The sequence below is a fragment of the Pygocentrus nattereri genome, chromosome 8 (assembly GCF_015220715.1).
Source record: "Pygocentrus nattereri isolate fPygNat1 chromosome 8, fPygNat1.pri, whole genome shotgun sequence".
In the NCBI taxonomy this organism is placed as follows: domain Eukaryota; kingdom Metazoa; phylum Chordata; class Actinopteri; order Characiformes; family Serrasalmidae; genus Pygocentrus; species Pygocentrus nattereri.
The window spans coordinates 713,870-741,632 of NC_051218.1; the positions used below are offsets into that span (position 1 = coordinate 713,870).

The window sequence follows — 27,763 nt, forward strand, 5'->3', positions numbered from 1 at the left end:
ATCTGCTTGTTTATACTGTGGCACCACATAAATGAAATGTATTACATCAACATAACTCCTGTGTGCAGGTAACTTAACTGAACTACTGCACACGGTGCAGGGCTGAGCGACAGCATGCGTTTTAGGTACATTTTGAGTGGAAGTTGACTTTGGTTTAGAACTTTTATCCTCGCTACTCTACTGCCAGTTTAACACCATGTTTAGACTGGTTGCCAAGTAATGCCTGTACAACAAAATAGGTTTTCCAAACCTGGACGGAAACTAGTTTAACCCCCTTTTTACAGCAGCCATGAAATACAATTTGACAAATTTGGAGGTCCCTTAGTTAAACTTTTTTTTCTTCTTCAATCGTGTTCAAGGATTGTATTTTTTACGATGGAAATGTTTTTACTGGTTTTATTTTTTGGCTGTGGCCTGAAGAAAGTGTGCGGTTCACTTTTAAACTTTTCTCAGCAGGAGGTTCTCACTCTCTGCTCACTAGCAGCTGAACAGAGTCTCACAACATTTCACACGCAGAGAGACGACAGCGTCCCACTAAACCCGATAAGGCAACATTTTAACAGTCGATTTACAGCCACTCAGAATGGCCACAAGGGGGCCTGCAGAAAGAGGTCAAAGAACTGATGGATAACTGTAACTCTTACAGCTCCTTGGTGCGGCGAGAGCGGCGAACGGGTGAGTGTGGCTCCAAATGAAGAAGCTCAGGAGGAAGTTCCTTCCCCTGAGACAGCAACCAGGCCCTCTCCTCACGCTGCTTCCTCCTCCGTGCTCGCTCTGGAAGCACGCACCCACAACCACAACCATGCAAAACAGGCACGACAAAACATGCAAACACAATCACACATGCACAAACCCACGCAAACAAAAAAATAAAAACAGTGACTTTTTTGTCCTTCCCAGCACCTGTTACTCACTCGGTCAACTCTCCACAAGTGACGAAGAAGTAGGCTAACAAGGGAGAAGTCCAATAAGTAATTCATTGCGCAGCTTTAGAAGGCAAACTTGATCAAAAGGCACAGCTGAGATAAAGGGCCAAGTTGCTTTCTATGCCGATATGAAAAGCCGCAGCAGGCAAACCCTGCTGTGAGGATTAAAGAGGTTTGGGGAAGGATCCATTGAAGGGCTCCACGGGCCCTGATCTTCATCCATTATACATTAACGAGCAGAGCGGCCTGTCGGCACAGCCACGATCAGGAGTTAATTAACCCTCTGACAGACCATATCAGAGTGGAGCGGAGGGAGTTACGGGTGATGAACGAGGTTTTTGAGTTTCCTGCCCAACTCTGCCCTTTGTGCAATTAAACCAGCCTTGGGTTAAAAGCAGGCACTTCAATGGCACTGCGTAGATACACGAGTGCGCGTGAGTGCATTTGATGTGGCTTCTGAAAACTCTGAGCCCAGGGGCTGCGTGCGGAGGCAGAACTGAACTGGATGGGAAAAAGTTGAGTGTGAACAACACGCACCTTCAGCCGCTTTGGCTCTCTCCAACTCCTCTCTCTCCCGCTCCTCTTGGAGGAGTCGCTCCTCTTCCCGGCGCTGCTCTGCGAGAAGAATCTGTCTTTCCAAATCCTCCTCTCTCTGTTTAACGTCAGCTTCAGAGACGACGTTCAGCTGCTATTTAACACACAACAATGATATGCAGGACTTGTAACATGCAAAATGCACAGGGATACAATAGCAAGCTTTTATAAGACACTAATGTGGTTAACACAAAGCTTTTATTCCACTAATCAGCAATAAGCAAACGGCATATTTAAATCACCCTACACTTGCCTCATACTGCGGTTTGTGTGTTTTATTATGTGGTTATGGGTTTTCAACCATTTCAGCATACTTAATAAAAACACCTTGACAGAAACGAGATTTTAAATCAGCAACATTTGCATTAAAGTTTATATTCTTGCTTGAGGTGGATATTTTTTGCCAATAAATGCTGAAAATGAAAATGCATATGCCAAACAATGTCATATTTCTCTGAAGTGAGTTTTATTCTCGTGTACAGAACTGACAAACGCAGCGTAATTCACATTCAGCGATACACATGAATTAAACCCAACAGCTGGCTGGAAATATGTTTAATTATTGATGGCACACATTTACTGTTACGAACTGACAACCGTGCAAACAAAATTTAGGCTTCATGACGGCCAGAAGCGTTTTTCACAAACTCTTGCACAATGATTTGGCTTATCGACTACATTTGAGCTCAGAAGGAAAAAGGTGCAAGTTCAGTTCTTTGCTAAACTAAAATCCTTTAAAACAGAATCTACAAAACACTTACATCATCCTCTCGGCTGACAAATCTCTCGGAAAGCCGCTGCGAGTTTCGCACCGGAGGGTTCAACAGCTTCTGCTGCTGCTCTCGTTCCTGAGGAGGAGCATTCAGGTTAGTTTTTACACTCACACTCACACTCACACTCACACTCACACTCACACTCACACTCACACTCACACTCACACTCACACTCACACTCACACTCACACTCGGGAGCACTTCCAGAGGGTAGCAGTGTTAGGGCATGACTTAACCCCAGTAGCCCCTCTATCTGACTGGCTTCTTCCCCCACAGGGGGTCAATACAGACTACCAAATAAATCCATTTCCAAACTGAACCTCCTACACGTCACTGAAACAATGATGTCACTGCTCTTCTAAATCAACCTGAGGCTTGTAGGAAAGTAGAAAACGAGATCAGAGAGGTTCAGAGAGAGGTTAGCACAGCGTCTGCAGAAGAGGAGAGATTCCGTCTCGTCTCATTTGTTCATGGCACCAATGGCTCTACTGAACAAGTTCAAACTGGAAAAACCTTAAATACAGGATTCAGTTAAGGAGTTAAGGATTCAGACCTCAGATATTTACAGGGATTGCGCTGTGACCTATTAAAACTCATTTACTCATGGTGGGGCATTCATATATTCACTTTACAGAACTATATTTTTTTACATGTACATATTAATAATTCTATGGCACATCAGTCACTTTCATAACCAGTGTCGTTTGCACTTTGCTCTGTGAATTTATTTATTGGCTGTTAATCAAAATCTACTGCACTGCTCCATCTACAGATAGTTCTTTACCTTGTACAGGAAGTTTTTATACCCTTATATATTTTCTACTCTGTCTGTCTAACCCAAGACATTAACTGAGACAGTAACCAGCTAAATATAAATAAGATATATAGAAATGTATACAAAATCATTTAAAGGCTACTTTCTATTGGGAGGTGTCTGTCCCAAACCCTTACCTCTAAATTTCAACTTGTCAAAGTAATATTTTATTTTTTAAATTCTTTTAAAAGTGAACTTTTTGAATTTAAAATAAATATATAAACCTTTTTTCAAAAGCTGTTCAAAGCTGTGTTGGCTAGTCGTGCCCTGGCTAGCGTGGAGTTCCGCTCAAAGTTTGCTGAAATTGTTTCTAGTGTTATTATTTTCTATAATTACAGTATAGAAATCACTCAAAGCAAGTCTAGAATGATCCATATAAAGTGCACAATGACCTCGAAAAGCCAAATAGTGAGATTTTTCTATAGGTTATATTTTTAAAAGGTTTTGTCCCCTTTTGACAATGACGAAGGCAGAAGTGGTAACTTTGATAACACCTCACTAAAGGGCAGCACAACACCTCTATAAGCCTTGGATGACAAATGAACCGCCCATTAGACCACTAACATTACAGTAGCGGTCACGGCTCGCCTGGAGATGAAATGACAAAACAAACAGTAAAGTTGTCATAAAAGTCGTTAAAATGTATTTATGAAGGTTCAGGTCAGATGTTATGAAAGGCTTATGGAGCCTCACCCTGCCCGTCTAACATGTTACTGGTATTTATTCTTTTGTTTTAGTGTTGATGGCTGAGCAGCCATGCTGCTACGTCATATGCTGAACTCCGGACTGAGCAGGAACTCCCAGCTGAGGGGCACCGTCTCAGGTTTTTCCCCCCCTAGTCGGAGGTCATAAACTCAGAGTTAGGCGTTTTAGTGAAGCGCAGCTTGTAAAGCCTCAGCTTCAAAACACTCTGCCTACAGATGTGCACAGACCATCTGATGGCCGCTACTATCTGAATTACATGGTCAGTAGCGATCTGCAGGTTTGTAACCAGCACAGTGAGTTTTGAGAGAAACACAGTTAATGTATTTTGTGAAATTCCATCGTTAAAAATCATGGAAATTCTTTGGTGTCCCCAACGCTGCTTCTCCTGGTGGTGTTGAGCAGCCACATCAAGTTCATGGTGACAAAGGTTGGGAAAATGCACAAAGAGCCACAGTCTCCATCAGTTCTGCTGCGGTCCTCTCTGGATGAGCGCTGGGTTGATTACCACAGAGCACTTAATCCAGCAGTGCGAGATGGGCCGCTAAAGGTGCCACCACTTAAGAGGTCACCGAACCTGCCATGCCTCGGGCAGTCAATCATCAGGCTCCACTCCAGCCTGCCTCAAGGTGAGAGCCTGCCTCGTGTCACAGGCTGGATGGATTAGCTCTGACAGGCTGTCTGTCTGTCAGGGTCATAAAAGACAGACCACTTGGTCCATCTGAGGTAAGTGCCCATCTTAACACCCTACACATAATTCACACCCACAGGTAAAGGCAACATTTAGGAGGGACATATGTTGGTCACCAAAAACAAACCCTTTCACAGCAAAGGTGTTTGTTAAATGGGGTTAAGCAATGCAAGTGGAGCAGCTCCAGCAAACAAATACATCTGGAGTAAACAAAATAGCAGTAAATCAGCACTTTAAAAGGAAATTTTTTACATGACAATTTTTCAGTCACCACAGATGTGGTCAATCAGCCAAGACATCTTTGCTGCCCAATTTCTGCTTGTTTATTTCGGTGCCGGAGCTACGAGGCCAACACTGCTCACACAAGAAGTCAACAGTCACCCAAATCCTTTCCTTACATTGATTACCACAACGTCTGAAGCTGCTCAAACCGCATGCAGGTCTTCTTTAAGATCGTGCGGACGTGTCGATGTGATGAGTGTGACGAACAAAGCTTTAATGTGTAGCTAAACACACTGGGCAGTCACTTCAGACAACAGGTGATGTGGCAAATTCTGACACAAAAACCAGCAAATCAAACACAGGAGCTGCTGGCGTCCACCCCCGAGTCCAGAACACTGTTTTTAATGCGAACCTGGATGTGATTTAAGGAGGTTGAGAGTTTTGGGGACGTACTTAATGAAAACATTTACGTAACTCTTGATTTCATGTGTAGCAACATTAGCCTCTTTCCTCCAGCGCCAAGTTAAAAAAAAAAAAGCTAAATTTGGACACTAATCATGTCTTGGCCGATTGGCGAAGTGGAAAATTGTGTAAATTAGATTTTTTCAGCAAATCATTCTTTTAAATGGAGTAAGTTTAGATTTGATTTTTTGGGCTACTATTTAGACGTGTAGCAGATTTGGCCTGAACAGCACTGAGCTCCTCTCTGAGCAGCTGCTCTGTCCCAACCCTGCAGATGAGACAAATACACCCTCAGGCCTTCCTACAGAAAGCAAGCTGGGCGAGTGTAGGCCAGTTACACGCCGCACATGCAAATGACTGAAAGAGCAGCCAAAAGAGGTACCAGGTTACTTTGTGGTTAAACTGCTTCTTTCCAGCAAATTAATTATCTAAACTAGCAGAGTAATGACCTTGAGTCATAATTCAAGCTGCACATTTTATTTTACAACGGCTTGTATGTTTAAATTTTAGCCTTATCTACTGATGAAGTCCTGCTTAACACCTTAACATCTCAGGCTTATCACTCAGTAACTACAACGCAAACTGTCTGAGCTTCTCTGAGGCTACAGAAGTGTGTAATAAAACTTTACTTAAGGGGTTAAACAGAAACATCAGGACCTTCTTTTATCCCATATAAGCGTGTTGAGTAATGAGGAGTGAAGTCTGACCCTGTGCTCAACCATACTGCTGATCTCAGGCAGGAAGTTCTGCGTGATGATGCGGTACAGGTGACGGTCCTGAGGAGAACTTTTGTCCTTGATACTGTCCGCCAGCCTGGTCCACTGCTCTTCGGTGTCACATATCAGTGACCAAGCTCCGCGCTCTCGCTCTGTTGGACCACAGTCAGAAGCATGTCACAGTGAGGTTAACTTGGCCTTTACAATTTTACATTCATTTAAAATTCAGTGACACTTTAAAACAGGGTGCAAGAAGGTATTTGACAGGTGTCCATCATCATAGACATCAGGGATAACAGCCCAGGAGGTGATGCATGTTTTAAAGAACATCATAATCAAAACACTGATCAACGATGATCGCTGTTGTATAAGGTTATTCGGCAGGGATGCACATTTACAGGATCAGTAATCTGCCAACTGTTATTCTTATTTTGGCTGATGTGCTGCAGCTCTGAGGGCACTTGGCTGTATTTGAATGCAGCTGCTACACCTTTACTAAACAGCTGTAGCGCAATTATACACCACTCATTCAATTAAACAGCCAGTAGCCTCTTTCTACCAATACAGTACCTTTGTTATTTCAACAGATTTTTATTTATTTATTTATTTACACGTTTAAAATGCCAGTTTAGCCCACTGAAGAGCAAATAACAGGTGTCAACCCACATGATTTATCCATACAAAATATGGCTTAGCTAGCATTTTTGAGATGCATGGCCATATAAAGCTGCATCATGGGAAGCCTAGTCTAATACACCATTCTGTCGTTCTCAGACTGGTTGCAGGTGGTGGATTATGAGCATAAGTATACTGATTAATGCGAAATTCTTTTGTTGCACATGATTTACTCAGACAAAATAAATATCGTCTCACGTGAGAAACGAGCCAAAACATCCGAGCACCACTAACCACTTTTCACGAGTGCTGTGCTGTAATGCTCATATCGGCGTTTAGTCTAACTGTGGAACAAAATGTTAAAGATGCATCCAGATTAACTTCCTTAAACATGCATTAGCAACGACACATTTGCCCCTCAGCCTCGCGCTACAGCATCAGAGGCAGAACGCAGCCTGGCTCCGCCCCCGCCTCTCCACTCTCCGCCCATTTCACTGAGAGAGACGGCTCAGCTGCTTAACTTCATAAATAAATACATCATAAATACGTCTGATGCTGAGCAGGCCGATTTGTATAGTTGCCAGAGGAAAGCGTTACAGTAAAGAAAATAAAACGGGTTAAATTACAGATTTTTAAAGTTATGATTTTATGGGTAGAAATCTACTTTATGGGCATCGGTTAATTTTTTCAGTTTGGAGGCTGTGAATATTCTGTTTCTCGAGGTTGACGCATATGAAATACTTTATTTACATATAAATTGGAATGCTAATTAGGCATAAAAGAATCATTATTCAGAACAGTAATTTAAGGGTTCATGGCCTACAAACGAAAGTCCAGGACAGAAAAGTTACTCACCTTTAACCAACTGCGGCGCCTCAACACCATTTTCTTCCGCTGTATACATTTCCCTAGAAAACATCAAGCTCATTACACAAACCCATATAATATAATCTCATACTTTCACTTTTCTTCAGATCAGTGAGGGTAGGCTTTGAAACGCTAAGCCAGGACGTTGAAGCACTAACGGCATTTAGCAGGAGATTTCTCCACCCTCTGATTTAACACAATACACACAATGACAGAGACCGGTAGATAAACCAGACGCGCCGGCATCACTTTCAACTACACTAAACTAATGAATCTCCTGCAATAACGTGAAGTCACAGCTTAACGTTAAAATGATAACGAGATCAAAGCGGATTTAATCTGCACGGCATTACGAAGCCTTACGTTGGTGACATCTCTCCCGGCTTCTTCTTCGGTGGTCTGCCCCTCCTTTTCTTCTCGGGTATTTTTGATTCAGGGGTTCCACTGAAATAGAACAAGTCATGGAAGAACAGCAGCATTTTAATATTTTGATATTTTGCTTAATAAGACATTTATATGAGCATGTCCACCCGTCCCTACCCGCGCTCAGAGGACGTCCTTCTCACAGGCTCCTCCTTGTACATCCGAGTACCATAGAAGTACCAATAAAGGGCACCAGTTCCATCTTGACCCAGAGGCTCGACACGTAAGCTGTCTGCATCCAGTCCCTGAGGAGAAGGTCAGTTTAGAGGCTGGGGTCACAGTGCACTGCACTACATTCACACATTACTGGCTTGGCAGTGGTCAAACGGGGAGGCAACCCAGTACTGAAAATACAGGAGAAGTCACTTCTGCACAATTTAACACACAATTGTTTATTTTCTGAGTTTAACATGATGGGGGGGGGTAATAATATAATGTAGCCATTGATTTCCCCAATAAATGACAAAACTGCGCACTTATTTAAATACTGAGGAGGAGTTCACTTATTATTCCATCTAATTTGAGCACGGGATGTTCAGACCTTTACACACAACTGTAAAAGGAAGCACAGGTAAATAAATGTTCAAAAACCAAAACATAAAAAGGGGGTAAGAAGTTCACAAACAAAGCAATTGCAGTGGTACAGATGGCAAGACAATCTGCGGATTTAGCTCATGTCCAGCAAAATGATCAACTGCGTGATGTCAGGCAGCAATAGCTAGAATGTAACGCCAACACTAACTAGTCACTGACTGCCTTTAAACGCAATCAATCAATCAATTGGATTTCTGCTGTTATCCGATTAATCAAATGGTCCTGTAAACAGCCTGAATTCTTAGATCAGAGTAAGGTCTAGAAATCTGAGTAAGAAGTCTGGTAAAGAGGCTGGAGCTTGGCTCAGTAATCAGATTTCTCAGTGCAGGTAAACTCTGATTTCTTTCGGACTGGTCAGTCTGCGCATGTGTGAAAACAGACTGCGGTACCAGAAATAAGCGAGCAGTGCTGTGAGACAGCAAAACGCATCTGGAGCGGCGCTGAAACCAAACACTTTTTTTTAAAAAACCATTTGTCACCGTTTGCGCACACTGAAATTAGACCTCTGCATTTAACCCATCCGTGCAGTGAAACACCCACATACACACTAGTGAGCACACACACTAGTGGGCAGTGAGCACACTTGCCTGGAGCAGCGGGCAGCCCTACCCACGGCGCCCGGGGAGCAATTGGGGTTTAGGCGTCTTGAGCAAGGGCACTTCAGTCAGCCGAGGGGATTGAACCAGCAACCTTCCAGTCACAGGGCTGGTTCCCTAATGCCCCAATGCTTAATGAAAGGAAGGATTTGAATGTTCTTCATCTTCTAGATGATGTAGGTTCATATTTCAGGTAAAAAAGCATCATGAAGTTTGAGTTTTGCATTTCATCTTTATCACTTTGTCTTCTGTGAGTTTATTGGCTGGTTGCTGAGCAGAAATCTGATTACTGCTTGACTCATGTACAAGCTTCCGCATGTCAGCGTGTTTACTGAGAAAATCTGATTTTCTGCACTTACTGGATTATTACCTGCACGTAAATGAACTCACAGAAATAAACAACTCTGTGTCTTTATAACGAAAAATTTACTTAAAGACATTTCTGGTAACATTGATAGGTGAGATATATATATATATATATATATATATATATATATATATATATATATATATATATATATATATATATATATATATATATAAAAATTCTCCTGTGGTGAAGCTCAGGTGTACATTTACAATATCACTTCAAAGAAACAAGATATCAAATCAAAATGCACTCCTCTCTCTCAATCTTGCCATAATCCTGTACTTTTAACTATTTTTGGGGAAACATAACTGAAACGCGTCACTATCACCCAGTGACAAAAGACGTTAATCAATTCACCCTAAACATTTTCCAAGACAACAAATCCCAGGAATGCAGTGATCCAGACAAGGAATTCCGGGATTAATTACACCAAAGCCATTCATTAATTGTGCTGTGATTAGATTTGGCCCTGTCATCGGATGTTACTCACACTCCCTTGAGTTCACACTTTATTTGTTCCTGTGGCCACAGAAATGGTCACATCACAAATGGCAGTGTAGTTCACATGTTAAGGACAACCAGTAGTTTACACTGCTCATCACTGCAGAACACACCCTTCACGTAACGGCATTAAGTGATATCCCTTTGTTTGTGTGTTGCCCGGTGCTGACCCAAGCGCACCTTAAAAGTGCGCCCTCTTACCTTAAGCAGGTCGAAGACGTCAGCAGCGTCCAGGCGGTAATCACAGAGCCTGTGGAGGAGCTCCACCTGCGTGCGGACTGGAAGGTCCTCAAAAGAGCACTCTTTCAGAGGGTTGGGCTTCCCCTCCTCCAGCTCCCAGCGGTAGTTGATGATGTCCTCCAGGTAGCTGCGGAAAGCCTGAGGCCTGACGGAAGAAAGGACAAAGGATTTCTTGGCGCGTCTGCACAAGCAGTTAAATCACAGTTTGTTCATAAAGCTGAATCATTTGAGTCAAAGGTCAAACCAGAATGGCCTGAATCTATTTTTCTGAAGGTTTGTGGTTTCAGAGAAGCTTATTCAAACTGGCCGTCTGTACAAACAGACAATCTTTTGGACATTAAAAGCGAACAAAACAGCAAAACAAGAACAAGTGCAAACAGGTAGGTAGTTAAAACATTATATACAGGTCACCACATATTGATAAATCAGCCGGGTAATTCAGAAATTATTCATCGTTTAAAAAAAAAAGGGGGGGGGGGGGGGGGTCTTTCATTCTAAAGTTAATTATTAATTAAACTTAAATTAAAGTCTTTTTTTTTTTTTTTTTTTTTTAGAAAGTTACCAAATGACCCCAACAAGCAGGAAGGCCCATAAGACTGGACAACTATTCAGCATTAATTGCTTTCTGACTTAATAAAGCACTTCATTATGGCAAACGAACAGCAATATATGCACGAGGCTGAAGCTCCGAGAAGGAGACTACAGCCGTGTCTTTGTCTCTATTATGACATTAGTTTTGACTGGGCAAACAAACATTAGTTCTGGGTCACACCAATTGGATTAATCTGAAAGTGGGAAGAGCTCAAGTCCTGCTAGGATGCACAGAAACAAGAGGCCAGGCCAGGAGCTGAACCCTGCCGCAACACGCAAAAGAAAGAGAGGAGCAAAGAGGAAAAGAATGGGCTTATCTGAGGAAAGCAGAATGCACTCACTCACACACAGCTGCAGGCCCCCCACTAACCCATCACTCTTTCTCTCTCCGTCTGTCTCCGTCTCGCTCCCTCACTCGCCCGCCCAGCCCCTCCCCTGCTCCGCTGGGGCATTCAGCGCGTGTGGATGAAAAGGGCAGCTCTCTGAAAGGCCAGGGCCCGGCAGCAGCCCCCGGGATGCCTGCGGCTGTCCAATCCAATAAAACCCATCATCCTGTTAAAGGAACACTTACCCAAACACGGCAGCACTGCAAGCAATCGGTGATTACCAGGGGTTTCCACTGAGCACGTTTCTTCGCCGTAGTACTGAGCTTGCGCTTACTGGCACCTTCGACTGAGTAACTTGCAAATCAGTGTTTTCTTAATTAACCCGGACTTTCATTCCGATTTAAAAACAGCAGGTGATGTTACTGGCGTTACTCCAGACTCTGCACAAAGCTTCCAGTGGTCTTTAAAGTCATCGAGTGAGCAACTGTTGATGCCAAATTAGTCAAAAGGCTTTTTTTTCGTTCCTGCAGTGTGGTCGAACTTTTTAATGAACAGCTTGGAGATGATTGTATACTTAACTGGGACGCTTGTCAACTGATAACCATGTTACAAGCAACCTTGTAATGACCTGCCTGCACAGCTTGAAGGAAGAACAAGGGGAGTCGGCCGCGGAAACGTTAAGAGGAGCCCTTTTATCCTTTCAACAGAAATCAAGCCACCTGGGGAGCTCCGATACTTTGCCTGTAAATGTGTGTCAGTGTGTGTAAATGAACTAGGATAGACTAATAATGTGAAATAAACAAACACGCAGCTCTGCTTTAAGCTTTAGCTCAGCTATAGCCGCTTTCCTCGCATCTCGTGCAGGAAGCTTCTCCTCAAAAGCAGAAGAGTTTCTGGGAAAACGTCTCTCCACGTTCGGCTTATTACGCGGCTGAAACTCCGCGTCTCATTCTCCAGCTTCTCACTTGAATTTTCCCCTTTCTCCTTAAATGAATGTGCAGAATGTAACTGCTGCACTATTTAAGGTGGAACGGGAGAATTCGAACAAGAAGCTGACGAATGAAAATCTTAAACTCCGCAAAAACTTAGTGTTTGACAGTTTCTGGTTCCAGATGAAACGCATTTGGAAACCAGCTGGAGTAATTAAATAGAAACTAGACCATCACATAAACATTTGTGTTAAATCTCCAGCTTTACTTTTTCATTAGCTACTAGCCAAGCGAGACGGGTGTCCATTGCTGTGGTGGCCAGCAGTCTGCGCGCCAGTCTTCGGGGTTAAATGGTGAATTAGCATTCAGACTCATTCAACTCCAGCATCACGTTTGAACAATCAGCAGTGATTTCACTAAAAGGGAGGATTATTTTATGTTTACCTATGAATCTAATTCTGCTGTGAAACTAGACACTCGCACCACATAACCATTAAACCCAAACCACAAACCCAGAGTAAGTGACGTGGCTTTAAATGAGCAGGTTCGAAATTTCACATCTAACATCTTTAAGACGAAGTGGAAAGTTTGTTTACACAAAGCAGTAATGTGGAAAAACGGCGACGGGAACAGATTTTTCAAATAGACGTGGGTGTAGAGAGAACCGTGTCTTTGGCACCTCGTCCCATCAGTTTGGTGGGTCATTATGAAGTAAAACAGCAAGTTCAGCCCTCATTAAGCAGGCCGGGGGTGGGGGGGGGCAGGGGGGGGCGTGACGATGCGCTGTCTTTAAAGCACGAGGAGGACAAACTCTGAAATTATGAAATTCAAGAAAATTTTTCAAAGATTTTACTTTTCTTTCTGATTATAATTAACAACACAATTTGTAATAAAAATGTGGAATTAGAAAAAATAAAATAAAATAAAAATGCAAAACCAGTTCTCTCAGACTTTTGGTCCACACTGTATAAACGTTAAACATACTTGCTGTTTTAAACTTTCACGACAGAAAAATTTGACCATTAGAAAAAACGAAACCGAAGCATCTAAAGCCCTTAAAGCTGGATGATTTCACCTGGGGAGGTGCTGTAAACCGAGCGATTACAGATTAGATCTGGGACTTCTATTCAGTACAAACCTGTCCATAGTTTTTACACGTCTGATAACTAATGACACCTTCTAGAATTCACAGAACATCAAAGCTACAGCAGCACCAGTCAAACCCACCACATATTAATACAATAACAAAACCTGGTATCAGACAACAGCGCCTTTGAGGCCCGGAAGACGGAGTTCAGCACTCGAATGGGGCTTAACTCAAATTCAACCCACTTCTACTGTAACACAGAACACGTAGAAGATCTCATTAAAAGAAGAAAGTAAGCATCTTGATGGTTCTTCTCGCAAAGCAATGCAGTGCCAGTTCTGTTGGGCGGCACATGTTAAGCTGAATAAGCCCACTTTACTAGGCATCTGGCATTACCCGGAGGTCAGCAACTGTTGTTTGTTTGGACGTTATCATTTTGGACAGTATAATTTTAACCTTAAAACGGACGTGAACGCCCAGGCTGTGTTCCAATCGGTGCTATCTTGAGTAATTTGAAGAACAGCAGATCTTTTATCCCAGTCAAATCTCTTACAAAAGAACATTACTGGAAGCCTAATCCATGTTGAACAAAGCTTTCCTGGGAGTTTTCACCGTTAGTCACGTTAACATCTTTGTGCAAACCATTCCTTTAACTGCTTCACTGAGTGTGCAAGTGGGCCCATTCTTACCTGCGGTACAGTCACAAGGATGACTAAGGCTGCCGTTACTGCTGAAGCACTCAAATGGAAGAGGCTCCCTCAGGGGCCCCAGCCATTTATCACAGGCCTGACTCAGCCGCTAACGCGTACACGCCCATTCCCGAAAGTGGGGGCATGCCCCTGGACCTACTGCTTCCGCAGGCAAGCCATCACGACCAGCGGTCAGAACATCCTTAAAAGTGCCCTGACTGAGTCATGAGTAGATGGTGGGTTAGGCCAACCTGCTGTGCAAGCTATGACACGTTCAAGAGCAACGGTCAAAGTTGTGAAACAACCCGAGCGCCGTCAACCCCTGAATCCTGAGATGTGCAAACAGGGAGCACAGATGGAGTTAGCAGTTGGCGCAGTCAGGTGTGGTTCAAGAAAAACAACTTACGTGATGTCGCGCCTCTGGTAACATCCCTGGAGAAGACAGCAAACGAGGTCGGAGAGGAAGTCTCGGTCCTGTTTCAGCAGTGCTTGTTCCAGCTCCTAGCGTACAGAAAACCGCAGAGAGAAGAGGTCAGTCGGTGTTGAAATTTACAAGCACCTGCTTTCGCCAACTTTATGAGAAAATAGCAGATTTAACGGCCAAGGTCGACCCTTTTTATAGGACCAATACATAACAGCTGTGCAGGCTTGACCAGAGCTACAGGATCTTGGGTTTGCCTGACTGTAACAGATTCTGTGTTCCAACTGGACACGGTCAACGTCTTCTAACAGGCAATGGGCTGTTAAAGCTAGAAGTACAGCCTACAGTGAGAGCATGGAGGCTATTGGCAAAGCTACTGAAATGAAGTCTTGAAATAGAAATGAACTGGATGTTTTAAGTGTGTGGGGAAGCGGTCACCATTTCCACACAGTTGGCCAAACAGAAATTATTCCACTCAAAACAAAACAAATGAAATCTGTTAATAGTCGATTCAACTGTATCTGATAACCAACAAGCCACTTTTACCCGTGTCCTCTAGAAAATCCTAAAATTAAGTGCAGCTCATTATCCGCTGCTGGAGGTAGGCTTGTGAGACTGCGTGCAGTGTACCATCATCCAACCGGGCCCCATAGCCAGAATCAGGAAGGGTATAAAGTATAAAGCTGTTGTCGGAAGAAAACCTCGTATCTCCAAAATTGGAACTTTACAGGAGAAAGAAAAAACATACTGTAGTTTTAATGCAAGTCAGTGGAACCAGACGTCTTTCCAAGTCATTTTGGGCCGTTTCTTTTGCTCCGTTCATCATGAAATTTACACACGATGTAAAGGACAACAGGTCCTTTGAAATTATGTCAAAAATGGAGATACGAGGTTTTCCTCCAACAGCCGTTCCATATAACTATTTCATTCTTATCATTTTAGTTGAGTGATCTGCATAAGAAAGCCAACATACAATGTGCAGATGTCCATTAAAGAATCTTTTCTTTTCAGAGAAACGAGGCCGACAGAAGGACCCACTCCATCAATATCTAAAGCTCCGCTCTCCTCCAGCTCCTTTCAGCATGGCAGGTAATGAGGCAACACCAGAGCAAAGCCTGCTTAAAACAGAAAAACTGCTGGTGCTTCTCAGAAACTTGTACAGTAGCTTAGCTTCTGTGTGTGGTTTGGTTGTTCTTGCTATAGGTTTAATAAAATCACAGCCTAATCGCAGCTTAACGGCCTATAAAATCACTTTCTGTGAAAATAATAAAACGGGTTATAATAAATGATAAAGATCAGCCTGTAGGCTACTGTTACTGTGGCTTCACTTCGCTGTTATCATAGCCTTTGATTATTGTTATTAGACTGTAAATGATAAAAGCAGGCCTCTGTTTTTAACTTTGATGTAACCTTAACGTCTAAGACCTCGGACACGTTTCATGAGAGACGGCTGTCTGTGCTGCGTGACGCTGCCAGAAAACACCACGTCTAAGCTAATAAAACCACGGACTGGACATTAAAAGACAACAAACCTAAGAAAACATGTCAAGTAAAAGACGACGAGACGTGCATTGCTACTTTCGTACATCCTGAAACGCGCTGTCGGTGGCTTTTACGACATTCAAATCATCCAACTTCGATTGACGATCGCGGCAGATGAATCAGCAATTCACATCCATCAATCGGTCCACCATGAAGTCCACCATGAAGTCCACCCTAAACACAACTTTACTTGGCATGACGGCAACTTTTAACCAGTTTCTCGAGTATAAATCCAACGTTACAGGCGTACCTACTAACTTTACTCACACTCGCCCAAGCCTAGAGGAAAAGCCTACTCAACTCAAAGGTTTAGGAAGAAATGCTTCAAGGTTCACGAGCAGCTGAGGTTCAAGTTCAACCATGACCTCTCTCCATCCAGGCATTGTGCGCTGGCTTTTCAGGGTCTATGAAGCGGCAGTAAGCAGGAGAGTAAACTGCAGCGCGCTGAAAGAACGTGGAGTGGCGACTCCAGGCATCAGCAGCTGCCCCCGAGGCCACGGCCAGCAAACCACAGCCTTACTCTGCTGAACCAGCACCACCTCGCACAGCACGCACTGCGGGTGTGAGAACGAGGGTGAGAGGAGCCGAGAGGGCAGACATGCGGATGTGAGGCCGACCTGCCACTTGTCCATTTCATTTAGCCACCCCTTCTCGAGAAGCACTGCGACTGCTCGGAGCTTTAGGAGGATTTTTTTCCTCTCCGTTGTTCCAAGGACTCAGCTAGCTGCTCGGCCCCTCTAGCAACGGCGAGTACTTTCAACTCCGCTCGAAAACATCCTCCCCCTTTCCCCCGTCAGTGCAGACTGACACTCCTAAATTAACTCAAGGGGCGAGAGAAGGCAGCCCTGGACTCTTTGTGAGATTCACTCGAGCTGCAGATTGCTACCTCTCTCCTGAGAGACGGTGGAAAAGAGCAGAGGTCACCAGGGGTCGCCTCGCACACCTCCCGGCTGAAGAGAGGCGCGGAAACCAGGAGCCCAGCGTCAGCAGGATGGAGAGAAGAAAAAAAAAAAGACATAGAAAGAGTCTGAACAACAGGATGAGACACATGTTAGTGCTTAGGGGGGAAAAAAACACCCACTTACTCCTCATTTCGAGCCCCGCCAAAGAAAACGTTGACCATCCAACGGTTAAAACGCTGAGTCCATTACACTTCCTGGGAGGATTTTAATGAGTAATTTAAAAGCTATTGATCAGCCCCCTCAGGTGCTCAGCGGAAGGTAGAATGGAACTGTCAAAGCCTTTATTGAGTGAGGCAGTTGGTGTGGAATTAAGTTTGGGAGATGACAGGCCTGGCTGTGAATTAGGTTGGCTGTAGCAGAGAGGGTCATGGTCCTGGACTACATCAGAGGCACTTTCTATCAAACCAGATTAAAAACATTTTATCCCATGTCAGAAGATATTACGTTATATCTTCTGAGAACAGTGTTCGGTCTAATTCCAGCAAGCAGTTCACTCTGGGACGGGATAATATGGAAAAAATACCCTCTATCTTGAATATTCTACTGCATTCTGTGGACTCGAGACGCAGTTAATCCAGAAAAACAAACTTTTCTCGGTTTTTGAAACTATAAAAAAGTAAAATCTGATAAAATACAAATATACTGTTCATAAATCCACAAACAGTGTTCATTCTCCAGCTCACAGTCCATGTATGGAGACTAATCTGCAAAAACAGCTCGTTCTGAATTCATCGTTCCGAGACGTCGCCAAAGCCAACACATCTACACACACCCAACTATTCAGTCCCAAGCATTTTAGCCCCGTCTGTTCATGCTGAAGATAAAGAGTGCTTCAGCCCAAACTGCTCTGTGAATGAGGCAAGCCAATCAGAACAAAGGTCATTTACATACCACTGTTGTTAGAAGAAAACCTCGTATCTCCAGAACGGTAACTTTACAGGGGAAGGAAAAAACATACAGCACTTTTAATGCAAGTCAATGGAACCGGACGTCTTTCCAAGTCTTTTTGAGCCGCTTCTTTTGGTCCATTCTTCAGGAAATTTACACACAGTATGAAGAGCAACAAGTATTTTCAAATTATACCAAAAACGGGAAAAATGACAAAAACGGAGACACGAGGTTTTCTTCCGACAGCAGCGATACAGGGAGTCTTAAAGGCACAGTAACAAACAGGCTGCTTAATTCTAAGCGATAAAAAGAGGCGGGATGGTGACAAATAATGAATTACAACTGATGTTAATGTATGTATCCATACAAATGCTGTAAGACAATCTCAAGAGAAGAATTATAATTAATAATTAGTAAACCGAATGACTTGGATACTCAAACACTTTAGAGGACATGATGTAAAGCTGGGAAAGATCCGTCTGCATCACTTTAATTAAAGTCATTTACATTTCGATCACATCAATTCGATTTATTGCGTAAACTACAACAGCGATTGAGAGATTTTGTGCAGCTCTAAATCATTTAATACGTTTTAAAGTGAGTCAAGCAAGCTAAACCTAACATTTAAGATCCTAAGATCAACATGTGTTTGATTCCTATTGCAACTTTAATCCACCTCAAAGGGAATTTATACTGTAAAGTGATCCTGAATAGAACGGAAAACTCTTAAATCACGGGCTCCACAGGAGAACGTTTGGCCCGGTGGGGTTGTCCTGCCCAGGTCTAGAGTGATGGGCCACTCTGCCCTTTCTGAGAGTCTCCTCAGATCCTGTGTCACGCTCACACAACTTCCTGGTCCCTTGACAGCCAGTGGGCTGGAGAGCGCCCATCTATCAGTGCAGGCTGGACTTTGATCACACTTCAAACCTGAGTCCGGCTGCGGAGGATTAGCACCGCTGCACTCCACCTTTGAAGTGCCATTCAGTGGCTCAGATGGCAAAGGAGAGGAATTAATGTAGTGTACATGCCCTTTTCTTCCACACAGCCCTTCTCTCCTGTGACCCGCTGCTGGACACTTAAACTGGCCGATCCAACACTCCACCTCCAACGCTCCACACGACCGGCAACACGCGGCTGCTCGATTACGGCACAAATCATAAATCACAATTATTTTGATCAATATTAAGATTGTGATATTTAACACAATTACAATGGGAGCATCGTGCGTTTACTGCACTTTAAAAAAAAAACTCGTCTTTTTAACAGTGGATTTCCTTGAAATAGAAATCAAAAGACAATATATACATATATTACCTTTAAATTATGAAAAAATAAATAAATAAATAAAATAAACAAGACCCAAATTAATTGTAGTGCACTTTAACAGCCTGCTGAAAACTACAAAACATTCTATATGGACAAAAGTATTGGGACACCTACACTTTAAACCTACAGGGGCTTTTTTGGCATCCCATTCTAAATCCATAGGCATTAGTATGGAGTTGCCCCCCCCCCCTGCAGCTGTAACAGCTTCCACTCTTCTGGGAAGCTTTCTACAAGATTGTGGAGCGTGTCTGTGGGAATTCGTGCCCATTAATCCTGAAGAGCATTTGTGAGGTCAGTTCAGGACACTGATGCTGAACGAGAGGGTCTGGCTCAAAATCTCCATCCTAGTTCATCCCAAAGGTGTTCGATGGTATTGAGGTCAGGACTCTGTGAGGGCCAGTCAAGTTCTTCCACACCACAGTCACCCAGCCAGGCCTTTATAGAGCTGCTTTGAGCATCGGGGCTCAGTCATGCTGGAACAGGAAAAGGTTCTTCCCCAAACTGTTCCCACAAAAGTTGGAAGCATAACTGTCCAAACTGTTTTGGTCTGCTGAAGCATTAAGATTTCCCTTCACTGAAACTAAGGGTCCTAGACCAGCCCCTGAAAAACAACCCCGTAGCATCATCCCTCCTCCACCAAACTTGGTCAGGCAGGTAACGTTCTCCTGGTGTTCGCCAAACCCAGAGTCCCAGAGACAGAAGTGCGATTCGTCACTCCACAGAATACGTTTTCACTGCTCCAGAGTCCAGTGGTGGAGCTTCACACCAAAGCAAAATAAACTGGTTTTCACTGCTCCAGAGTCCAGTGGTGGAGCTTCACACCAAAGCAAAATAAACTGGGCTTTTAGGGAGGGGCAAGAGAACACCACTGTAAAGGAAAGGGGTTTATAGCACAAGACCAAATGAGGGCACTTGTAAGATCATTGCAATATGGAGCGTGCCACAGTAAATGCTCTGGCTCAGTGATCTTGCTTTCAAGATAAAGCAACTATAGGCCAATCCACATGCACCTGGGCATATTACATAAACATTTTCGAAAACAGTTCCAGAAATTTGGACTTCCAATCTGTGAAATTTTTCAACACCAGCTTTGAGCTCTATATTTCTGTGCACATGCTCACAAAAGCCATCTGTTGTCAGATTTTATGGACTGCAGTGCTCATGTGAGTTTTTGCATTACATGTTACGATAAGGATGGAGATATTTTTCACAAATGCTGCTGGTGTGAAGAACATCCAAAAAACGCAAATACATGTTGATGATGCCTTGACGGTAATAGCACCCCCCCGCCCCCCCACCCCTACCAACTCAGCCTTCTAAACACGAGTGACCAAACGAGTATCCAGGTCCATTAGGGGCTTCAGATGTAAAACCTTAATGAGGTTAAAATGTAACTAATTAGTAGAAGATGAAGAGCACGAGGCACAGCCAAAGAGGAGCAGTTTAACGTCCATCAGCGCAGTGAGCTTCTCCGTCCGACAAGCAGTTTCAAGAGCTTCACAAACTTGGCAAAGAAACCATGAACAGCCAGTAACAGGCTTTGCCCGTCATGCCTGCACATCTGCGGGGCGACGATTCGCTCGCTGGTATTGATCTTTTCCTCGACACAGGGACTGGAGGACGATACAAACAATCAAGATTTCATGCTATAAACTCGAGATATCAGACATGCGGACGCAAAATTGTGCATCGTTACCTGTCACACACACAGCCACACACACACACACACACACACACCAAACTGTGTACTGGTTCTCTTATGAGGTCTAAACACATCGGCGACTCACTTTCAGGAACATTTGTCAGAGAGAGCCGACTTAACGTTTCCACCACGAAAGCTCTAAAGAAGGTTGATGGCAGGTCATCTCCACACCTATTAGTCAACACCAACGGTCAGCAACAGTTCTGGAAGAGTTTAACCTCCCCGTCGTCAAACGTTATTACCCTCACGTTTGGCCTGGTGGCATCAATTTATCCAAACAGCAATCGGACGCATTCTGGGCCAAATCCAGACACTCGTCTCAAACACCTGTGGCTTTATATGACATGTGGCATGACGGCACTCTAGCTGACAGGAAACAGGCCTCACCCAGAGACACAAACAACTTCCTGTAGCATCACTCGCCTACACCACACAGCCATGGTGCCACACAAGCCGCGCAAGCTTACATGTAATGGTTTCTATACTGATAGGAAGTTGGGTTGGATGGAATGAAAAAAGGCTGAAATATGACTGGGACAAAATGCTCAGTTCATAAAATGGTTTAAATAACATGAAAAACGCTACAATATAAACCTTTAACCTGTTAACATCACTGCGCGTGTTAAACTCAGAGCTTTAATCTGACGCATTTCCTCGGTACGATAACAAAAAGGTTGAATACATAGAGCAAAGATTTGCCGTCAGATTAAAACCTTGGATCTCCATTTTTTACCCCCAGTTAATTTCTTGGCATTATCAGAAAATACCTGCTGCAAGAGTTTCACCATGAACGGACTACGAGAAACGATCCAACGTATCTCTGAATAAAATAACTTGGCATTTAAAGTTAGTAAAGTTTCTTCCTTCGATCTTTGAGACAATCAACAACTAGAGAAACGGGTAGTTTTGTCATCAGGTCCTCTTCACACTGGGGAAATGTATTAGATCATTAAAACAACAGATTTTAAATAAGCTGGGAAAAGAAAAAGCTCATTAGTACCAACAAGGCCAACAAGGCGCACTCTGCAATTGTGATGCTGCAGGTATTGCTGGGATGTATAATTCATTTTGCCACATTTGCACAGTGACAGTGATCTCGCCGACTTTCCAGCCACAACTGACTCAGCAGTGAAAAATCTCGGCGTTATAATAGATTCAGATTTATCATTCGATCAACACACAGGCGGCATCACTAGGACAGCTTTTCTACATCTTCACAACATCGCCAAGATCAGAAATGCCCTGTCCCTGCGTGATGCAGAAACACTAGTACACGCCTTTATTACTTCCAGGGTAGACTACTGTAACGCACTACTGTCAGGATGTACGAGCAGGAATTTAAACAAACTCCAACTAGTCCAAAACGCCGCAGCCAGGGTCCTCACTAAAACTAGAACATCTGATCATATCAGTCCAGCACTATCATCACTTCATTGGCTGCCTGTTAAATTCCGTATTAATTATGAAATCCTTTTATTGACTTATAAAGCCCTACATGGTCTCGCTCCTGAGTACCTGCAAGACCTTATTTCTCATTATGAGCCATCAGGACCACTCAGATCCCAGAGCGCTGGCTTATTAATAGTTCCCAGAATTCCTAAGGCTGCAGCTGGGGGAAGAGCATTTTCTTATAAAGCCCCCAAACTCTGGAATGATCTCCCAGAAACTGTTCGGGACTCAGACACAGTCTCAATCTTTAAGACTAGGCTGAAAACTCACTTGTTCAGTTTAGCTTTTGGTAGCTAATGTTCCCCCTAGATAAAGGCAGCAGATCCAGGGGTCCATGGACACAGGGAATTATAGTAAACTGAGACGCTGGTGCCGTCGTCCCGCTGCTCGCACGCGGTCACTCAGGTTTGTGGACGGTGGAGCGGAGGGACGCCAGACTGTCTCAGAGTGCTGCCATGTCTGTGTGTCCTTCTGGTTCTCTCCTGTTAGTTAAGCTGTCATAGTCAGATCTGCCGGAGTCGTTAGCCACACTCTGGAAATGTTAACATTCCCGGTTTTACGTACAAAAACAGACAGAATAAAACTAATTCCCTCTCCCTGCCTTTTTTCAGAGTATTAGACTGCCCACATGTCCGACCGGACACCGAAGGACGTGCCCACCCTCCTGCTGCCCACTTCAGACCAGATGCCCACGCCCCAGCTGCCACCACCTGCCTTGGACTAGCTGCCCACCCTACAGTGAAGTTCTCATGGACTCCCAGCTATTCCTACTACTAATACTACTGCTATTAATATTAGTAGTATAATAACTCTATAGGTAGTCTGACCAGAGGAGGACGGGTCCCCCCTGGTGAGCCTGGTTCCTCCCAAGGTTTCTTCCTCAGCTCTGAGGGAGGTTCTCCTTGCCACTGTTGCCCCCGGCTTGCTCACCTGGGGGTTTTACATTCATGTTAAAACTTTGTCTTTTCCAGAATTCTGTGAAGCGACTTTGTGACAACAGTTTTAAAAAGAGCTACAAATAAATTTTATATTTGATTGATATATTTTACTCATATTCCTTCTAAACAATCACTGGGTTTGAAGTATGGAACAAGTGTCCAAATACTGTTTGGGGACCACTGTATAAACAGATCACCATAATTAACCATTGGCCATTTTTCTTAAAGCTGTAGCATCGGAGAAGAGAGACCCAAGTTTACAGAAAGCAGGTTAACGCCTGCACACCAAATCTGCTGACTCAGTTCCTCAAAAATCTACCCACAACAACATTAAACGCTATCTAGGCCTACAGCCTCATGATTAACTGAAGGAACATCATCTCCAACTGCCTCAGAAAAAGCTGACAATGCTTCTTTCTTCAACCTCTAAGCCAGCCGGAATCAAGACGTTCCTAGTATCTGTCCCTGATGCACACCAGAGGCTCACCACAGATGGTGGGAGAGCAGTTAACAGCCGTTGCTACTTAAGGGGAGCAATAGGAAGATGGGGGAGGGGACGGGGACGAGTCCTGTGTGAGGACTCATCTCCCTCAGCAAAACCGCCCCTTCTTCTCACAAACAACCCCCGCAGGCACATCTCGGCAAACACAGCATGGCAAAACCATAGCTCTTTCCATCATGCTCAGGTTGGCTTCCACAAAGCTGACGTGAAAATCCAGACAAGCATTTTATTCAACATTTCTAACTTCTAGGACAAACAGACGTCAGCGAAACCTATGACTTTGCAAGCACTCTCGTGGCTCCACTTAAGAAGGTCCAGTTCTTTATCTACCTGGAGACAGGTGAAGACCACCTCGAACTGAAGTTGCTGCTCCACAAGGTGTGAAGCTAACGAGATCCACACATACAGTCTTCTAGACATTGTACCTGACAACTGTTCCACACTTCACCTTTTACTCTAGAGTTGAGACCACTCTTGAATTAGGAGGATCTGGACATTTCAGACAAACAGTTTGGAGCGTAGCATAATGAAAGGAAAGGAGCAATCTGAAGAAGTTCATGTAGGCCAAACTAAGCCTTGGGACTGAACAGGAGCTCAGCCCGTCTCAAAGTCAGGGACAGGTGGAGCAGCTGGCCAAGGGTGGGTGGTCACACACTTCCTGGGGTTGAGATTACTGCTCAGGCAATTCAGTGAGGATCATTAAGTCCAGGAGATGAAGACCCTTAGCCCACTCTACAGGAAAAAACAATGAGCACATTAAACACACCTACTTCCTTTCTGAACCAATGAGTCATGTGTAGTTATCTGCATTGTGGCCCAGTGTCCCAAGGTGCGAGTGATGTGTGAAGAACTTTGATTTAGAACTGCAAAACTTTGTAAAAACTTGCCATTAAGTAAAGAATCGGTTTTGCAAGAGAACGGGTTGAAATCAGGTTGCTGCCGAGTTCTTTATTAGAGAAGTTGGGAACATCTGCTTTGTAAGAAAGAACAAGATTCTGCGAAAGACCAACAGAAGTGGCTGATTGGTCTCTGATTATGAAAGACTGAATCAGCTTCCTCAAAGCGAAAAACAAGACTCAGTACTGTACAATCAAAGAAATAGGAAGACCTACGCCGAGCGCTTAGGTGCCAAAAGGGCTGTGTGCAGCGATTCCACGGTTTGGAACCACTTCTGGTCCCTCAAGTCATCTCTGAACGGATGATGCGTTAATGAAGATGTTTGTAAATGGGATGTGCGAGTCTGAAGAACCTGTACACAGGACATTCCACCAAATCCTCTACATTAAACTGTGGGAAAGCCAATCAAAGTGGCTTGAGCTGAAATTATTCATCGTAGAGAAACTTCCCAACTCCGATTTCTTATACGGGTGGAGACAGAAACCAGAAGCTGTGATGTGATGTCAACATAAACCTATCAATTTTATTTACTATCCAAAGTGACGACATAAATTTCACCTACATAGAAACGTGATGGATGGATGGATGGATGGATGGATGGATGGATGGATGGATGGATGGATGGATGGATGGATGGATGGATGGATGGATGGATGGATGGATGGATGGATGGATGGATGGATGGATGGATGGATGGATGGATCTTTTTTGTCGGGCATCTCCCTCCAGGTGGCCCAGCCATGGGGTCTAAGGCTCAAAACTTTCATAAGACAATGTTTAAGTCACCTGGCAGCGCATTGTGTAACAGGGATTTACAGAAAACTGGAATTTAAAGAACCTCTATATAAAAATGCGAATGCTTTATATCAATTAAACGGTAGTTTTTTTGTCCTACAGCCATACGTCCAACTTCGGCAGAGCAAAAGTTTATTTAAATAAAAAAAGCCCTTACAAAAAGAAGGAAAAACCGGTGATGAAGGGAGGAACGCATTAAACCAGCTTAGACAGCATTATCAGAGGCACCACAGACAGGCAGCCTGTGGCTCTACACAAACAACTGTTCCTGAGAGCAGATGAGTGTGTCTAGCTGGGCCTTTGTTCCAGAATACTCTGTTAGCCTCTCAAAGCACACAGGCACCAACCAAGCACATCAATACAGCCGGCCTGCCCAACACGCACACATTCGCACCTCCTCCTCCTCCTCCTCCTCCTCCTCGGGCTCAGGCTCCCTTACGTCTCCCAGCGCACGTATGCATGTGTGTGTGTGTGTGTGTGTGTGTGTGTGTGTGTGTGTGTGCGTGCCTCTGGCACACACTGCACTGAGCCTCTACCTCCCCCCTCAAAACACCCAACACCCAAGCTCTTAAGGGGCCGTGGGGCAACACTCTCGCTGATTACAACCCCCTCCTTCCCCACCCTCGCAGCACTCAGCTGTGTGAAGGAGAACGAAAGCTGCAACCCACGATGACACGCCACACCTCTCCGCTCCGCTCCGGCTCGGCGAGGGCAGCCACGATTACTCGATTAAGCTCAATTAAAATCCATTCGAATTTACCTTCTGAACTGACTGGCTGGCACCATCACCATGAACAGGGACGCATGAGGATATCAGAAAGTCAGAAAGACGTGGAGATCAGCCGGAGGTTTCAAACTGATTTTTGATGCGTTTACTGTGCTGCAGTATTTACTGTACAACTAGGCTACAATACCTGCGTTTTATTTTTATTTATCTGCATTAGGAAGCCTACAGGAACATCTCTCTAATGATAATCAAGTCATTTTCCCTGCATTTTATAAATGTACATGTATTTAATTACCAGTATTGGCAGATATACACAAGACAACTATCGGATACCAGCATCAGGCCACAATTTATTCCCTAACGATGAACACTGATGATTATGATGATGATGATGATAAATTCTTCTATTGGCCTCTCTTACAGTAAGAAACGCTCTGATACACACCATTTGTGCCAGATAGTGTCTTTGTTCAGAAGGGAAATTCCACCTGTGTGTCAAACTGTCTGCATCATGAAATATAAAATCATTATCATTAGATTATTATCATGAAAGATAAACAGAGGCGTTCAGAGCTGACGTGTGACGCACCGTCCTAGACAGCCAGAATTGCTCACAGTGGTGGTGACAGGAACCACATGTCGCCTGATATCAGAGACACTGTAACACTAGTTTAGCATTTTTACCCGCCCCCCCCGCCCAACCCCACCCAACCCCACCCCAGTTAAATGGCAAAACAAAAAAGTCCAATAAAAAAAAAAAAGACATGAAATATTATGAATATATTTGAGTTGTGGGGGTTGCGACCCTTGAGTTCCACCACTGACCCTGTTAGTAAGTTTCTCCCCAGTAAATGATTTGCCTTCAAATCACTCTGAACGACTTTGTTTACATCTTAATTTAATTATGCACAAATTGCGTCGGAATTTCTCTAAAAAAAAAAAAAAAAAAAAAAAAAAAAAAATGTCTGGCAAAAAAAAAAAAGAATATGCATCAGTGAGTAAACGACTGAATGATGTAGAAATTTCTAAAGATGGGTGCGATTCAATTCAATGACTCCCAGTTCCATTCTTGAATGAAAGCATTTGAAAAACTCCACATTGAATCGTCACTAATTGGCCATTAAAAAAAAAAAAAAAAAAAAGGCTCAGATTACTGGAGTAATCATCAACACAAGCAGCAGATTACTAGTCCAACATAATCACATTTATAATAGTTACAGCCTTAATCTGGACACCAGAACGTTCTTGCCAACCACGCCAACCCCAGAGAAACTGCCGTCACAGCCGGCACTGCATCTCCAGTTTCTCTCCAGACACCCCCGAACTCGGCAGCAGAGCCCCTGAGAGAGCGCAGCGCGCTCGGAGGCTGCCCCATGCTGGAGACAGAGACGGGGAGCCATAGGGAGAAGCAACAATAGAGGCGGCTGAAACAAACGCCGAGAAGAACGTGCCCCACACGCACCCCCACAACCAACTCCTCGTGTGAAACCATCTGATGCATGTACTGCTGCTCCAACCCGTCAATCACGCCTGGGGGAGGGGAGAGCAGCACTACAATGTAGCTGGATACGGTTGTTAACGAGGTTCGAAGACCATGCGAGCTGGAGGAGTGGGCGAGTGGCGTCGACTCCTGTTATGAGATCCATTTCGACTTATTTGCGGCTAATCTGAGGCGTGTTTTCTGAAGAGAAACGAGAAAACGCAGTGGAGTCTGCGGGGGTGTGTGGTGTTAATGCCAGGCACAAAGGAGGAACCTGGCAGCTGATGAATAACAAGAGGATAAAACAAACTTGAGCGCTGAAAAGGGCATTGTTGAGGATGTGTGGGAGTCCTTTCTGCTCTCCAGGCGTCGGCCATGCCGCCGCAGGCACAGGTTAAAAGGTAAA

General features: G+C 44.0%; 1 protein-coding gene across 1 annotated transcript in view; it reads right to left on the bottom strand.

The window, feature by feature from the left end:
- The window catches only part of LOC108441487 (cat eye syndrome critical region protein 2), a 55,372-nt gene that overhangs the window by 12,168 nt on the left and 15,441 nt on the right, over positions 1–27,763 (bottom strand). The window contains exons 2-10 of the mRNA XM_017721038.2: positions 14,135–14,229; positions 10,068–10,251; positions 7,923–8,050; positions 7,746–7,826; positions 7,371–7,423; positions 5,892–6,052; positions 2,282–2,368; positions 1,464–1,614; positions 645–774 (exon numbers count right to left, since the gene is read on the bottom strand). Coding sequence (XP_017576527.2) covers positions 645–774; positions 1,464–1,614; positions 2,282–2,368; positions 5,892–6,052; positions 7,371–7,423; positions 7,746–7,826; positions 7,923–8,050; positions 10,068–10,251; positions 14,135–14,229 — 1,070 coding nt within the window. The remainder of the gene's footprint in view (positions 1–644; positions 775–1,463; positions 1,615–2,281; positions 2,369–5,891; positions 6,053–7,370; positions 7,424–7,745; positions 7,827–7,922; positions 8,051–10,067; positions 10,252–14,134; positions 14,230–27,763) is intronic.